Here is a 15,140-nt window from a genome sequence, read left to right on the forward strand (position 1 = left end):
TTTCCATTCGAGTGATGCCGTTCTATCCTGTAAGATCATTACTGCAATGAATCCGGGTGCTACCCTGGTCTGCATTGTCTGATTAACGTGAGACATTGGCCTATGAATTTTACGGTGGATTTCTGACATATCCCAACGAAGAAGATCGGGGGCACCAGGGGAGCCAAAAGCGATAAATACAGGCCTTCGCGCCGAGCTGAGCTGATCTGATTATGTGAGTATGTGTTGTCACGAAGAACGTTATTGAGCGGCATGCATCAATAAGACAACGGCATTGACTACAGTTGTGAAGGTGCAGAGTGCAGACGTGGAAAATTTCGGTTTTCGAGATCTACAAACATCCGGAGCCCGCGAAAAGCCAAAAAGCCCCTAAAGGCCCCTAAGTGCGGGGCCTAGTTTGGTGGCTTTAGGGAGGCCTCCTAGGGTATGAGACCCGTGCGTCGCAACAAGAAGGACGACCGACAAGCGAAGAGAATCTGCACTTTTGACAGCCAAATTAATGCCATTGATGTCTATGGCGATGTCGTTATGTCAGCCGAATGCTATCAAGAGATTCTAATGATGTAACGGTGCTTCCTTTCGCTTCAAATCGGTCAGCCGACCTTCTCAGCCACCTATCATTCCAACGTGAAGATGCAAGTTTGACATAAGACTTTTCGTCCTCCAGTGATGCCCCAGCACGAGCACATAATTACCCTTACATCCCTACTTCCACAGTCCAAAAGCCAATCACCAGTTAGAGTCCTCCCCGAGTCCACCCCCACGCCTTCAAGTCGACTTGTCCTCCGGAAGCGACCAGGTATATACCACTTGATCGTCACCATCTGTTGTCTCACCACGCTTGACAGCTTTATCCTTATCTTCTGGCAGTGACCACGTGTAGACTACCTGATCGTCTCCGTCAGTAGTCTCGGCGCGCTTCGTCTTGCCGGCCTTATCATCGGGCAAGGACCAAGTGTAGACGACCTGGTCATCACCATCCTTCGACTCCGCTCGCTTAGTCTTGTCGTCTGGGAGAGACCATGTGTAGACGACTTGATCGTCACCGTCAGTTTTCTCGGAGCGTTTGGTCTTGTCATCAGGAAGGGACCAAGTGTAGACAACTTTGTCGTCTCCGTCGGTGGTCTCGGAACGCTTCGTCTTGTCGTCGGGCAGTGACCATGTGTACACCACCTTGTCATCGCCATCGGTAGTCTCGGCAGCACGCTTGGTCTTGTCGTCGGGTAGGGACCAGGTGTAGACGACCTTGTCGTCACCATCGGTTTCGGCACGTTTCGTGACGGCTTTTCTGTCTTCGGGGAGGGACCAGGTGTAGACGACTTGATCATCGCCATCGACAGACTCGGCTTTCTTCTGGAGCACTGAGTGTCGTCAGCTTTGCAGTGGAGAGTTCAGGAAGCTCACTTACACTTCTCGTTGCCGACCGGAAGAGCAGCGCTCAAGCTTCCGAAGAGGAGGAATCCTCCGATGCAAGTTTGGACCTTCATTGTTGTGGTGTTGATTGAATGATTGACAAGGGGAGTATGAACGAGTGTGTGATGAGCTATGCAAAGAGAGTGAGTGGTGCTAGTGGTGTATGATTTGCTGAGAACGTTGGTGGTGGATGAGGATGGAGATTCGAAGGTTGGTTTTAAGGCAAATGAAGTGTCTGCAGCGTTCGTCAGCAGTGACAGCAGCAGCAGCAACGACCCGATGCAGGCAGTCCAACGTCTCTACCCACCTCTGAATCAGGGTTCAGACTGTCTCTCGCAACAAGATGAGTCGGTGATGCAGCTGCAAATGGACGGGGCCAATGGTTCATGTGATGTCAAAAGCAGGTTTCTGGCGGTCAACAGGATGTGATAAATACGGCGACTTCCTCCATCGGGCGCCGGCCAACCGGATCGTATGATGACGTGATGAGATCGGGTCACCGCAGGCGATACAAGCGGACAATAGGCAGTCTAGAACACCACCGTCCCTCACCGTCAATCACGAAATAGGAACATCCCGACCCTGGCGAACCTTGCGTACCTTCCGACATTGTCTCCACCACTACCGACACTAAGCGCGAAAGAGGATAACGCTGTTTCCATTAGTTACAACACTTCCATTGGGTTGGGTTGTTGACTTCTGCCTAGCCCACCGACTCGCTCCCTCATCTCATCAACGTTCCGCAACTACAGACAGAAATACACCACCAACACATTGCTATGAGCGACAAGCAGCCAGCCATGCTCAGCAAAGATTTCGTCCGCCAACTCACACGCCCCTTCACCTCAAAGATGGGAGAGCAATACGAGCCACTCTACCATGACGACGAAAAGAGTGACAGCGAGGTGAAAGTGATAATGGTACCAAAGAAGATATCATCATGGGTCTACCCCACTCTCGCCTCGCTCATCTCCGTCATGCTTGTCTGCGTCGGTATCCTACTCGGCCTCAGCATGAGCTTCGCAGTAGAGAGGTATGACCGCGCCCACAATATCAACACCGCAGACCCAGCACCCATCGAAGGCGGCTACCTCCCCTCAGCAGGAAACTTGCACTACCCGCTCATCTACAACATCACCTACTCTTCTCCTCCCTCGCCAGAGACGAACAAGGCGTGGGACGATCTCTTCCCGCCCATGGTAGGGTTCGTGCAGCATCCCACCATCGCACCCAATCTCTCAGGACTTGCAGTTTTCCACGAATTACACTGCCTGGTACTCCCCTGCCTTCTTGTCCTCCTCTTTCACCACCACTAACAATACACCAGGACATCCTCCGCAAAGGCTTCTACGCCGCCCTCTCCGGCACCCTAACCTCCTCCATCGAAGAAGCAACCGACCACAACCGCCGCCTCGACGACCACCATCTCCGCCACTGCTTCGACTACCTCCGTCAGAGCTTCATGTGTCTCGCGGACACGAACCTTGAGCCCGTCAATTTTGACCTGGGCGGGGTGACAGGCTGGAAGTTCGAGAGAACTTGTCGGGATTTCGAAAGTGTGAAGAGGTGGGCAGGGGAGAATAGGAAATGGGATGGGCGTTTGGAGGGGGTGGGGGAGGGGGACATCATCATCATCATTGAGGAGAGAAGGGGGGCAAGGAAGGGAGAGAGGAGGAAAGGAGACCAGGAGGGAAGACCAGGTGAGGGAAGAAGACGCATGACTATCAATGATATTGGCAGTGCTCAAAGCTGAGGAGGGCATGTGAAAGAGAAGCATGATTATGAATAGATGAACGGCAGCAAAAGCCATTGTTTCAGGACCAGTAGCCAGCTAGCTAGTTATCTTGCAACACGCATCCACTCATACATACATACATCGAAATCGATATCAGCAATTGATGCTAGCAATTGATAGGATCATGGCTCGCCTCCGCTCCCATCCCATTCCAGTACCAAAATGTTGCCAGCACCAAAATCTCCGTCTCTTATTCATTATCCCCTGCCAATACATTCCCCTCCCCACTCCTCCATCACCATTACCCTCCTTCTCCTCCCTCCCCTCTCCCCTTTCACCCCCCCTGTCCGCTCTCACAACCCCATCGGACCCTCCAAAACCCCTCCTCAAAAACCTTCACATGCCGCTCCCTCACCCACCCCATCAAACTGTCCCAATTAACGCAAGTATGCCACCCCTTCGCCACAGCCGTGAGTCTTGCCCCTCCCCTTCCTCCTCCCTCCTCCCCCTTCCCATCCCCTTTTCCCCCACCATTTCCCCCACTCCCATTCCCAGCGGCTATCGGGTTGTTTCCCACCCACTCAAAACTCGACAAACTCGTATCCCCCCTACAAACAATCGCCTCCCTAATCATCTCCACACAATGATCCACATGCGCCTGCATCTCCCTCATTTCCCCCTCCTCCATTCCTCCTTCCCTCCCATCTTCTTTCAGATAAAGCCCGTAATAGTCCCGATGGATCCAGTGCCGGATTTTCTTCAGGCAGTGTAGTTCGTGGTGGACGCCTAATTCGGCTGCGAACCATCGCCCCCCTCCCCCGCCTCCCCCTTCCCTAGCCTGATCATCCTGAGTCTGGGCCAGCGGGATGGACGACACGTTGTAGAAAGCCAGGTCTTCAGCAGACACCCGGATGCGGATATCTTCGAACAACTCGTGCCATGCAGCGTCTAGTTCCGGCCGCGGCGGGCCGGAGAACGGGTTGTTGTGTAAGTGGACGGGGAAGGGGTGGCGGGTGTAGGACAGCGCGCCTGAGGTAGCGAGGGAGGGGAATGTGTCTGCTGGGCTGAGGCCGGGAGAGGAGGGGTGTTGGTGGCCTGGTGTGTAGGAGGAGAAAGCTGTGTTGGTGGTGGTGGCGGCGGTCGGGAGGGGGAGGCCGGACTGGTTGTGAGCTAAAGACAGCAGGAATAAGAGGAGGAAGGCGAGAGTGGTGAAGGATAGGACGCAGATGACGCCCCGTGCGAGCTTGAGGCGGCGTGTGAGGGTGTTGATGGTGGTGAGCTCATCGGAGGGGGAGCCGGGGTGGGAGGGAGAGGTGTCGGTGCTGGAAGGGTGAGACTCAATGTCGTCTTCGATGGGAGTGAGCAGGCGCGTTGTGATGAGAGGGTCTTTCTTTTCGGCTGAGGACATGATGGTGTCGGTTTGCGTGCGGAAGAAGGGGATGCGTTGGAGGATGAGTGGCGCGGTCATGGTGGTGGTGATGATGATGAGTTGGAGGGGCTGTGTGGTGTTCGATAGTTAGCTGGCAAGGTCGTGCTGTAGTTTGAGTTGAGGTATTGATGTGCCGGCACGGCTTGGTGCAGCAATGCGCAAGTGTAAAGTGTAGTTCGCACTTGCAGCGGGCGGTCGGTAAGGTCATCGTCACTCGGGGTGCTGGATGAATGACCATTTTGGGATGGTGCGGTTCAGCTTAGCTGTAGGGCTTTTCACCGCTTCGTGGGGAAGTGTCGTAATGTTGCGCGGTCAATGCATCTAGATCAGCTACCAGTACATTGCAGCGATGAGATGGGATGCTGAGGTACAATGTCTCTGGTCTTCATGTTAGTTGCAGATGTCACATTTTAGTCAGTGGGCAGGAAATGGGTCGCAGGCATATCTGCCGAAAACCAGATGTGCGATTGGCGAAGAGCTGCATGCTACATTCATGTGCTGTATACCACTTTCCTTGCCTGAGATGTCTGACCGTTGCAGTGGTCGTGGTCAAAGCCCTTACTCAAGCCGTGGTACCGAGCATGCCTTGCATGGGCACCTGCATTCGATACATGACGCTTGCGCATTGTCGCCGAGAAAGCGCGGCGAGGTCTCTCATGCAGGCCCCCGCAACTCTGACCAGTCGTCTTTTTCTGCGGGGAGATTGTCACGATAAGACTCGGGGATGTGCATTGATCACCGGATGGCGGGTAAATCGTATTCTCGCCAGCTGAAGGGCCCTGGACCAATTTGTGATGTCGACAATTCTGAGGGATATTTTGGGACGGTACAACTTGTACCAGCTCTGAATAGAGATCTGACAAATTCCACGGCGCCACGTCCGAAAGGTCGTCTACGCGTCCTCTGCAAGGGGTACAGCTGTCCGAGTCACCTTGCTCCGCAATTTCGGTGCGATGGAGGGTGTCCTCCAGCTGTCATCTGGCAAGGAACGTTGGTTGTATAAGCAGGTCAACCTTCTTCCAAAGTTTCTTCTGCTTCTGCACTTCTGACAACCTAGAGCTGACGCAGTGACATCGAGCTAAAGATTGCTCTTTCCATCAAGGAGTGATAAGAGGCCACGAGCCACAACATTAGATTAAGTCTGGTACAGGATTCGATGACCTAGCATGACTTCTCAGAGTCAAGTCATTACAATTGGCGTCATATTCTTGCTTCTACCGACTGCATTTGTTGTGTTGAGGATATGGGCAAAGACAATGAGCCGTGGAGGGCTTGCGTGGGATGATTTCATGATATTCGGCGCCTTGGTATGCGTCCCGCTTCTTTGAGATACCAGGTGCTGATAGTTCTGGAGGCGATGATGTTCGGATGCAGCACCGTGCAACTTGTTGGTAAGCAGAGTCCTTGATTATCACGGATCCCTCTAATGTCGGTGTCTAGCTGCTGTACATGGCCAGCTTGGACAGCATCAAAGTCATTCACCAGAAGGAATGCCACTACTTAATGACCCGCGCTTCCTGCTCTACGAAAAGGTCAGCAGTGAAATGTCAAATACGAATGCGAAGACTGACTCGGTTGATCTAGTGCAAATTCGCGCTCAACATGCTCACATATGTTGGATACGGCTTCTCGAAGGCTTCGATACTGATCCTGTACTTACGCATATTTGATGTGAAGGCCTTTCGTATCTGGCCCCAAATTCTACTTGGCGTGGTAGGTGCCTGGACGGTGGCTTTCTTTCTTGCAAGTCTCTTCCAGTGCTATCCGATTTCCGCCTTGATCGAGCCCTTCTACCACAGAAAATGTATCAATGGACTTCCCCTGTGGTACACGGGCGGCGTCACCGACATTGTCATCGATTTTGGGATATTGGCCATGCCAGTGCCAATGGTCCTGAGGCTGAAACTCCCTGGAAGCAGAAGCTGGGTGTGATCTTCATGTTTTTGACGGGCGCGCTGTACGTTGCCCCAGGAGGGAATCGTTTCAATTGAGCTGACAATCGCAGGGCCGCTGCATCTTCGATTGCACGCTTAGTTATCTACGTACAGGTTGGAAACAGCCTGCATGCACATTTCAATGATGAGACTTGTAAGCCGCTCGTGTCCTGAAATGGTTATGACTGACTTCGCTAGATTACACCACACCTGTCTTCGTCTGGAGTGTAATTGAGCTCTCACTGGCTATCATCAGCGCATGTTTGCCAACATTGCGCCCCCTATGGTTGCGGTGTACACAGTCAGCCATCAGCAACCAGGGTTCTTCAGCTTCATATCAGCTATCGAGTCCTCGTTACGGCCGAACGCGGGCATCAGCACGCTTGACTTCGAAGGATGATCTGTATGATTTCAATGAGACGCAGGCGCTTCATCCTGCCAATGCGGCAGTCCATACTCGCATCCATAAGTCTGAGTCTGAAGGCTCGAATACGCCGAAGGAGGGAGTGATTGCTGTACAACAAAGTATTGAGCATGTCTGATACGTTGGCTGCGTTTTCGGGTAGTATTTGCGGAGATGCTTGATGCCTCATGAAGGAAACGTATGACTCCTGTATTCCTATCATATTTTGGTAGATGTAATAATAGCCATAATACACACAAGCTCGATCAATAGGATCATTCTGGACATTCTCGTAAATTTGGCTGAGAACGTAATACCGACCCGCGTGTCGCTATGCCGATTCCAATTATCCATATTCGGTCTGCGCTTCTCGAAGGCCAGATGAGGAATGGTCGGCCCTAATGAAGTGTCGGTCAGAATCCGACTTTTGCAACAGCAACCCACTTTCTTACGACCGCATGCTGCAGTCATCATGGCAGCACAAGATGTAGACTACATAATCGTAGGTGGCGGCTTGACCGGTTGTACAATTGCGTCCAGGCTAAAACAGTGCAAACAATTCTCGAGAATAGTACTCATTGAGGCAGGGCCAAATGCCAGTGATGACACTCGTACCCATACAGCGATGGGTGCAATGACGCTTGGAGACTCAGAATACGATTGGGCCTACAAGACAACTCCTCAAACCCACCTGAAAGACAGTATTCATACCAATGCGCAAGGGAAAGTCCTGGGCGGCGGGAGCACAACCAATTATGGCGGATGGCTGCGAGGAGACGCAAGCGATTACGACGCTTGGGGAAAGATTGTTCAAGACAAGCGATGGAGCTATAGCGGTCTGTTGCCCTATCTCAGGAAGCCTGAACGTCACTCCAACGCGTCACTGAGCCCACAGCATGGCATCAATGGTCCTATGCATGTGGTCTCGGTGACTAGCAGCGATCCAGACAGAATATATCCCCTACGCGACGCTGTGCGTGAGGCATGGAAAGAGATTGGAGTCGAAGACAATCATCATGCCATTCACGGCAATGTGGGAGGCATTTCGGAGTTCGAGGAGAACTGGCGGGATGGCCAACGTCAGCCCAGCCATCAAGCTTATCCATTGAAGGGCGTGCAGATTCTCACGAATACGATGGTGCAGCGCGTCATCCTTTCGCAGCAATCGTCTGACGACAATACCGGCAAGGTTATCACCGCGACTGGCGTCGAGTTGGTAAACGGCACCATCATCCGCGCGAAAGAAGACGTCATATTGACGGCAGGAGCATACAGAACGCCCCAATTGCTCATGCTCTCTGGCATTGGCCCCAAAGACGAGCTGGAGACTCACAACATCACGCCAGTCAGCCTGAACGAGCACGTCGGAATCAACCTCTTTGACCACTTCGCTTCCTTCCAATACTGGAGACTGTTGTACCCGCTAGCTCTGGGCAGCCCAGCGTTGAAGCATCCCGCCTTTGCGAAGGGCCTCCCCCAGGACTGGGTCATCCGAGAGCGTTTCGAAGACCCCGGCGAGCTCACAGATTCGGCCTTGCTCCATCCCGCACGCCAGCATATCGAGACGATCGTAGTATATGCGCCAGCAGCGGCGAGGCATGCAGGTGTAGATGCCCCACTGGACGGCTACCATATCGCCACATCCACCATGCTCTTGCTGCCCACATCTCGTGGTACCATCACTCTTTCCTCTGCCGCGATTACCGACCCGCCCATCATCGACCCGAATTACTACTCCACCGCCGCTGATAAGGCTATCCTGATCCACGGCGTCGAACGAACTAGGCAGGCACTGCTCGGGACGAAGGCAGGGAAGTCTTTCGTAGAGCGCGAAGTGCCGCCACCGAACTTCTCGCCCCTTACGACGGAGACGAGTTCGGACCTTATCGACGAAAGGATTCAGGCGACGGGTGTCTCACACTCTCACGCGGCGGGGACGGCGGCGATGGGGAAGGTGGTCGATACAGAGTTGAGGGTCGTGGGGGTGAAAGGGCTCAGAGTTGCGGACGCAAGCGTGCTGCCTGTGGCGATTGGGGGGCATCCGCAGACGACGCTGTATGCGCTTGCGGAGCAGGCAGCGGAGATGATCGTTGGGAGGAGGATTTGAGGAATGGAGGGTTGCCGGTTTGGGGGATTTGCTTTGAGCTTCATCCGTTGCTGTGGCTTGTGTGTATGAGTTAGTGAGGAGGATGGTAGATTGCATAGCGCGTGTAACTTGTGCGAGTCAAGTTTTGCTGAAAGTTGCCGCAATGGCATTGTGCTGATGGCTTTGAAAGTAGTTGAAGGTGACTGAGATGTTGATAGCGGGGAAATGAATGTTTTTGGCCCCCTAATGGCGCCGATTTCTGACGCCAATTTCTGTGGCTTCGGGGGGCTCTCCGGGGCTGCAACGCACCTCCACACCCTGGAGTGCACCCTAGAAGTCATCCTTCCCAGGGTGCGGGAACTGTTATTCCCAAGCACAACAGTGATCCCGAAAGGGCTAAACCGCATGACGATTGGTTAGATCGGTGTATGACATAATCAGTCATCAATCAATCAATCAAGCACAACAATTAAAAGCCGCGATTCTCCCACTAATCTACCTTTGATACGATGAGTCATCCCGTCTTCTACGTATATATAAGTTCATTTTATTAGCAGTCATGAGGGCATTGATCAGCTTTCACAATGAGAACCGTTATTTGCCAGCAACTGCACAAAAAGCGCTATTCAGATACCACTCATGTCTCATGGCCCGCACCTTCGCCACCGGCATTTCCCTCCTAACCTATGAAATTTTCTACCAAACCATCACAAGCCTTGACTTATACTCTGGTACTCCTGCCACTCCAACACCAACACAAACACATATGGACACCAAGGCTGCTCCACCAGGCTGGCTTAACGGTAACTACCTCCTGAAAGCAGCCACCACCCGAGACCAGCCTCGCCTCCGTAAAGACTACAACATTGACGACTTCATATCTCATCTCGTCCAAACAGATAGATCCAATCACTTGATATGAAGGTCATAGAATAGGTACATCATCTAGAACCCCGATGAAGGCAGACATTGTCCACTACATCCGCAGGCTGTGTAATCTACTTGGTCTCTTTCGTTCGCACACTCGATATGTAGCAAGACCTCAAGTTCCACGAAATTAAGCCGTGGAGTCGCAAGCAGTTCACCGCGTCAGAGATTACGCCTCGTCCGCCTGAATGCTAACACTGATCAGAAGATTGGGTTGGGGGTGTGAGAAGCTTCCTTGCGAGAGTGGGGTTTTACTCACTGCATTTCTTTTACTTACAATATCATCGGCTGGTTTTGGTGTTTCATGGACGCTCGGAAATGGGGGGAGGGGGGATATGGCGTTTCTTGTGTGCCGGGGGGCAGGTAGTAGTTTTGTTGTTTTTTTCTTAACAAGCTTTGTTGGACTCGTGACCTTGATATTTCTGACCGTACGATTTGACCGCGACTAAAAAGGGTTCCTGATTTGAGATATTTTGAGCTAGAAAGGTCGGGCATGGCGGTGGTTCATGAATTCTAATCGAGTCAGATGAGATTCTGGAGGGCTGGACGTAATTATCGTCGAATGAGTGTGCTGAACTCTGTACGGGTGCTATGCTAGAGGAGATACATTGTTGGGAGCCTATGTAGCGACGACTGAGGGAAATAAGCATCTTATGGAGCTTTCTGGCGGGTTTTATATGTGGTTTCGGTAAGAGATGTTTATGGTGGAGGTGGTTGCTGATGATCAAAAGTCCCAGGGAGAAGTTGGTGCGTGCAAGTTTGGAGTGGCAATGGTATCTTGCTATCCATCAGGGATGAAGGTACATCTGAAATATCCAGTATCAAGTGGCTTGAAATATCGTCTAGAAATTTGTGGGGGCTTGAAAGCTTGATTGAGGCTCGCTCGGCGTTTTGGCTCACCAATATGGGTCCTTGACTATGAGTTATGGTCTATGGTCCCATGAGATATATTCCTGTCATGACTTCACTCTATCTTTCCGGATAAAGCGACGTAAAGAAGGCGCGCCGACTCCCATTGAGATTACAGAGGGACACAAAAGTAAAAATCAAAGTCAGATCTAGTTGAAAGATGTCTTGGTTCCGAGTTAAGCGTCTAACAGAAACGAGCTCTTTCAGAAAGACACCGTTTGGAGAAATCTAAGGCCGACGTGGACGACTTATGAAATATCACACGCCCCTACTCACTGTACTTGGGAAACCGTTTCTACAAAGTTTCACAAGAAGAGAGACCTTTAAGTAATAGATCAGGAGAGGGTAGCTCCTCATGATGCTTCCGGATCGAGGTCTCCCAAGTTCTCTCAACGGCTGTCGGTGCCCATCTCACTGCCGGACTGGGGGGCGTAGAAGGTTATTTTGCAAAGGAAGAGATTGATACATCTCCATTGTGGTCCACTGCCTTGACCTCAGCAATTGTGGCGGGCAAACGCACTTTGAAATTCGTCTCTGCCACTTTCACTTGCCTTTCCTTCCGATTGAATGGACAAATTCGCATTTACACCTTCATAATAAGCCTTGTTCTTGCAGATTTATAGGCTGTCTAAAACATCTCAGGCAGATCTACAAAGCCGCGTTCACCCTCAGGCCTAGTCACTATTGGGGGCGCAGCCTGTACTGCTTAGTATGTTGCTTACCCCACCATAAGTATGTAGCCGACACATTCACGATTCCCTTGATCTCTTGTGTTACTCTGTAGGTTTCTGTATCCTAGACTCAGTTCCCAGGCCCGGCCAAAACTACAGTTTGCACGAAAGTGTCAGGCGGAGAACGGCAGATATAGAGTCGCAGAACTTGCTAAGACGCCGTCTCCGTGCGGATACCTGCATCACACGGAGACCAGCATGTTTGATCTGCAGCTAGCCCTGAGGACACGCAGACGACTGGTCCAGTGAGTTGGCTGTAAGTTTAACATCTCTCGGCTCTGCTCATCGCTTGCCTTAAGAGCATCTTGGATAATCTGCTCCTACCCAAAACCATTTTACATAGTTTTAACCGTTATGTTGTCGAGACAACTGTGGCAAACGTGGCACTGACCGCAATTATCTGTACCAACACCGACATATTCACAGAACTTTTCATAGGTCTATGAGATATTCTTTACTCTAGTCTTCGCTTCCTTCTTGATTCAATTGCATTGTCATTACCATAGCTGAGGCCAGACTTGTCACTAGAGCTATTATGAAACCTTCATCCAAGAACGCCAAGATCGACATAGTATCTGACTCTCCAGATGCCGTTGTTGAGTAAGATTCAAGTTCCTTAGCAAGTGTGATACTTACATGGATAGTCTCTGTTTCGTCCATGGTTTCGCTGGCGGGCGGCATAAATCATGGGAAAAGGACGATATCTTCTGGCCTGGGGACTTCTTGGCTGAAGACCTCCACAACAACGCCCGCATCCTATCCTGGGGGTACGACGGATACAATTCAGGGAGTGTTGAGAGTGATGCAATGTCTCTTGGTGGGGGCTTGATCGAACGGCGATCAGAAGAGCACCTTCAAACGCGCCCAATCATCGTCGTAGCACATTCTCGCGGCGGACACATATGTACGAGGGTACGAGTTGTATAACCTGAAGCGAAACTTTGGAGACAAAATGCTAACGAGAAGCCTAGCACAGCTGAAAGAGCAAAATTCCGCAAGAAACCTCTTGAGGAGCATCTTCGGTGTAGCTTTCATGGGCACGCCCTTCTTGAACGAAGATCAAGAGTTGCAGAATTGGTTGCGGCACTGTGAGCAAGCATACAATACGAAACTTAAGGTCATGTATTTCTGCGAAATTGGGGAGTTAGATGATAGGCAGACCGTAGCAAGCACTCGTACACCGCACGGCATCCCGAACATTCTTTTGGAGGCAGAACATCGGGATACGTGCAAGTATTCGTCCAGAGTGGACGAGAATTATCAGAAAGTGCTCAAGGTTTTGAGAGAATGGGTTGAGGAAATCAGAGCTACTGGTCATGATTCGTCTGTAAGTTGAAGGTGACTGTCTGCTCAAGAGTATCGTTCGAGTACGCAAGAATTATGTCAGGCATAATGCAGTTTTCAAGGTCACTTGACACACTTTTATCAATACCTTCCCGGTGTGGGCCCTTCCAAAGCCACAACACATTGGCGATCACTCTCCATATCAGAGGCGCTATTTTACTCAGATATGATAAGCAGAGGGCAATTTGTGCCTATGCTTAGACTTTCAACCGCAGTCATTACTCGCGTTGCCGGAAATCATTATTTTCCGAAGTCCATTTCTTTTCCTATAACAGAGTTGTTGCTAGTATGAAGTAGTAGGATAACGCTAAGATGTGTAAGGAAAATTGTGCGAGAGGGGAATTGTGCCTTCTCAACCCATAGTACTTAACATGCGTTCCGGCCACATCAGAAGCTTTTGCACATCGGGCTCGGCTTCAGAGCACATTGCGACGACATCACGTATACCAGCTCGCCCCCAGTCGCCGACCCACCACAAATCCTCTACCAAGACCACCAACATCAGCCAGTGGGCATACACAGCCAGTGCCGGCAGAAAGCCAGCCAAGAGCATTTCAACGAAATTTTTAGGGACAGCACCTGGCCAGGTGCAGAGGACGCGAAATAAGCTATGCACTTGGGGCGTGTACACTCGCTGGGTAACTTCGTCCAGCATGTCGATTGCGGCTCCAAGGTCCTCAATCTTGTCCTCTTCAAATCGACTCCAATGACCATCAAGTAAATTATGTAAAGCGTCGAAACGCTCCTGCGAGGTCTGTTGGATGTAATGATAATAGGACTGTTGGCGTATGGCAGGATCGTGAGAGGAAAGCCAATCTAAAGACTTGGGGGCCATATCTTTCAATATGATCTCATCAATAGATTTGCCGATCTCGTTCGCCGCATCATAACTCGGCTTCACGCCTCGTACCAAATGCAGCCAGGTCCACGCCGCAGGATCAGCAAGGGTGATGCCGTTCTGGCGATGAGCCCGGAAGAACGCAAATCCGAGGACAGAGAGAAGTCTAGAGCATGCCAGAACAGTATCTTGATCTTGGGCTTTCGGACTCTCTGCAAAATGCTGTAATTTCTGCCGGCTCTCTCTCACAAAGATCTTGCCGTGCGCTTCCGCAACCTCCAAATAGTCTACGGAGCTATGGACTGCTGGGTCATAATGCAGGCTCATTGCGGCAAGAGTAAGCATCCCCTGACGTACTACGGGACAGACCAATGCTACGGCTGGAATGAAAACCCGCCAGACATCGGAATGCTCCTCGCACGCACCACTAGTCGCGAAGGTGTGTGCGGTATGCATGAAATAGTGCTTTGCGAGCTCAGTATCTAGAACACCACATGGATCTCGCAAGTCGGACGTTTGTGAGGCTTCACATTCCACTAGGCTCTGTGAGCTATCCGGGCTCTCTGACTCTGGGCGGCTCTGCTTCTCCACTATTTTCAATCCCTGCAGGAGCGAAGTCTCGTTCGCTTTGGGATAGGTACATCCGAGCTTCTTACGGCGACATCTCTTGCAGCTGGGCCGGGTTTCGTCACACTGAGCCAATCATCAACCTATCGTTTACGTTCCAGCAGTCTACTCCACATACCTTGACTTTAGCATCCTTGCAAGTATAGCATCCAGATCTAACTTTCCTATGTGGACGTTTAGTTCGAAAAGGAGTTTCTTCGATATCCTTAAACAACTGCACGCTCGCCATTGTCTTGCTGAGTTCTATGTACGTGTGCGTGTAGGCAGTCTTCAGAAATATTACTGAATGCCGCAATATGATCTTTTCAATACCTTAAAGAATCTTGAATTTGGAAGCATTTGCACGCTGATCACTCCGCCACTTGGCATTTCGGTCTTGACGATTAGCCACGTCTGACACGCATGAGTAGTCTGCCGCTTCTGCAGCCCTAAGTAAGCGTACGAATGATTATGGCCGCGATAGGTACACAAAAGTTACCTGCAGACCTAAGCCTCTGAGGCTGAACGAGAACGAAATATGCCAAGTTCATTGGCAAGTAACTAACAACATATTAAGTGAGATGGAAGGGTAACGGTGTACGCGGATGAGAAATCGAGCTGCCAAGGCTAAGGCTTATACAATTGCAGACGTCGGATTTCAAATCATCTGTGTAGATGGCGATGTCAGCCTATGTACGAGTGCGATTCGGCTCCTCGAAGAATTCTGGACGAAGTAAGGAGCGGTCGAGGCGGACCATGAAAAGTTATAAAAGAAGCCGTCAAGT

At 51.1% G+C, this 15,140-nt stretch overlaps 7 protein-coding genes across 7 annotated transcripts; 4 read left to right on the forward strand and 3 right to left on the reverse strand.

Moving 5' to 3' along the window:
* Positions 1-768: 768 nt before the first annotated feature.
* On the reverse strand, positions 769-1,487 carry KY384_004613 (uncharacterized protein; the record flags this gene model as incomplete). Its single annotated transcript, XM_044813118.1, has 2 exons — positions 769-1,353; positions 1,425-1,487. 2 exons carry the CDS (start codon positions 1,485-1,487, stop codon positions 769-771), a joined length of 648 nt encoding a protein of 215 aa, XP_044670538.1.
* A 705-nt stretch (positions 1,488-2,192) lies between these two features.
* KY384_004614 (uncharacterized protein) lies at positions 2,193-3,166 on the forward strand (the record flags this gene model as incomplete). The annotated part of the gene is made up of 2 exons (XM_044813119.1): positions 2,193-2,687; positions 2,741-3,166. The coding sequence occupies 2 exons, from the start codon at positions 2,193-2,195 to the stop codon at positions 3,164-3,166; spliced, it is 921 nt and encodes a 306-aa protein (XP_044670539.1).
* Positions 3,167-3,482: 316 nt separating this feature from the next.
* KY384_004615 (uncharacterized protein) lies at positions 3,483-4,616 on the reverse strand (the record flags this gene model as incomplete). Its single annotated transcript, XM_044813120.1, has 1 exon — positions 3,483-4,616. The coding sequence occupies one exon, from the start codon at positions 4,614-4,616 to the stop codon at positions 3,483-3,485; it is 1,134 nt and encodes a 377-aa protein (XP_044670540.1).
* A 1,127-nt stretch (positions 4,617-5,743) lies between these two features.
* KY384_004616 (uncharacterized protein) lies at positions 5,744-6,509 on the forward strand (the record flags this gene model as incomplete). Its single annotated transcript, XM_044813121.1, has 3 exons — positions 5,744-5,884; positions 6,035-6,109; positions 6,162-6,509. 3 exons carry the CDS (start codon positions 5,744-5,746, stop codon positions 6,507-6,509), a joined length of 564 nt encoding a protein of 187 aa, XP_044670541.1.
* Positions 6,510-7,386: 877 nt separating this feature from the next.
* KY384_004617 (uncharacterized protein) lies at positions 7,387-9,021 on the forward strand (the record flags this gene model as incomplete). The annotated part of the gene is made up of 1 exon (XM_044813122.1): positions 7,387-9,021. The coding sequence occupies one exon, from the start codon at positions 7,387-7,389 to the stop codon at positions 9,019-9,021; it is 1,635 nt and encodes a 544-aa protein (XP_044670542.1).
* A 3,182-nt stretch (positions 9,022-12,203) lies between these two features.
* On the forward strand, positions 12,204-12,903 carry KY384_004618 (uncharacterized protein; the record flags this gene model as incomplete). The annotated part of the gene is made up of 2 exons (XM_044813123.1): positions 12,204-12,384; positions 12,539-12,903. 2 exons carry the CDS (start codon positions 12,204-12,206, stop codon positions 12,901-12,903), a joined length of 546 nt encoding a protein of 181 aa, XP_044670543.1.
* Positions 12,904-13,263: 360 nt separating this feature from the next.
* On the reverse strand, positions 13,264-14,605 carry KY384_004619 (uncharacterized protein; the record flags this gene model as incomplete). Its single annotated transcript, XM_044813124.1, has 2 exons — positions 13,264-14,352; positions 14,537-14,605. The coding sequence occupies 2 exons, from the start codon at positions 14,603-14,605 to the stop codon at positions 13,264-13,266; spliced, it is 1,158 nt and encodes a 385-aa protein (XP_044670544.1).
* Between the last annotated feature and the right edge of the window lie 535 nt (positions 14,606-15,140).

Source organism: Bacidia gigantensis (assembly GCF_019456465.1).
Source record: "Bacidia gigantensis strain McMullin 20006 chromosome Unknown contig_231, whole genome shotgun sequence".
Classification (NCBI taxonomy): Eukaryota; Fungi; Ascomycota; class Lecanoromycetes; order Lecanorales; family Ramalinaceae; genus Bacidia; species Bacidia gigantensis.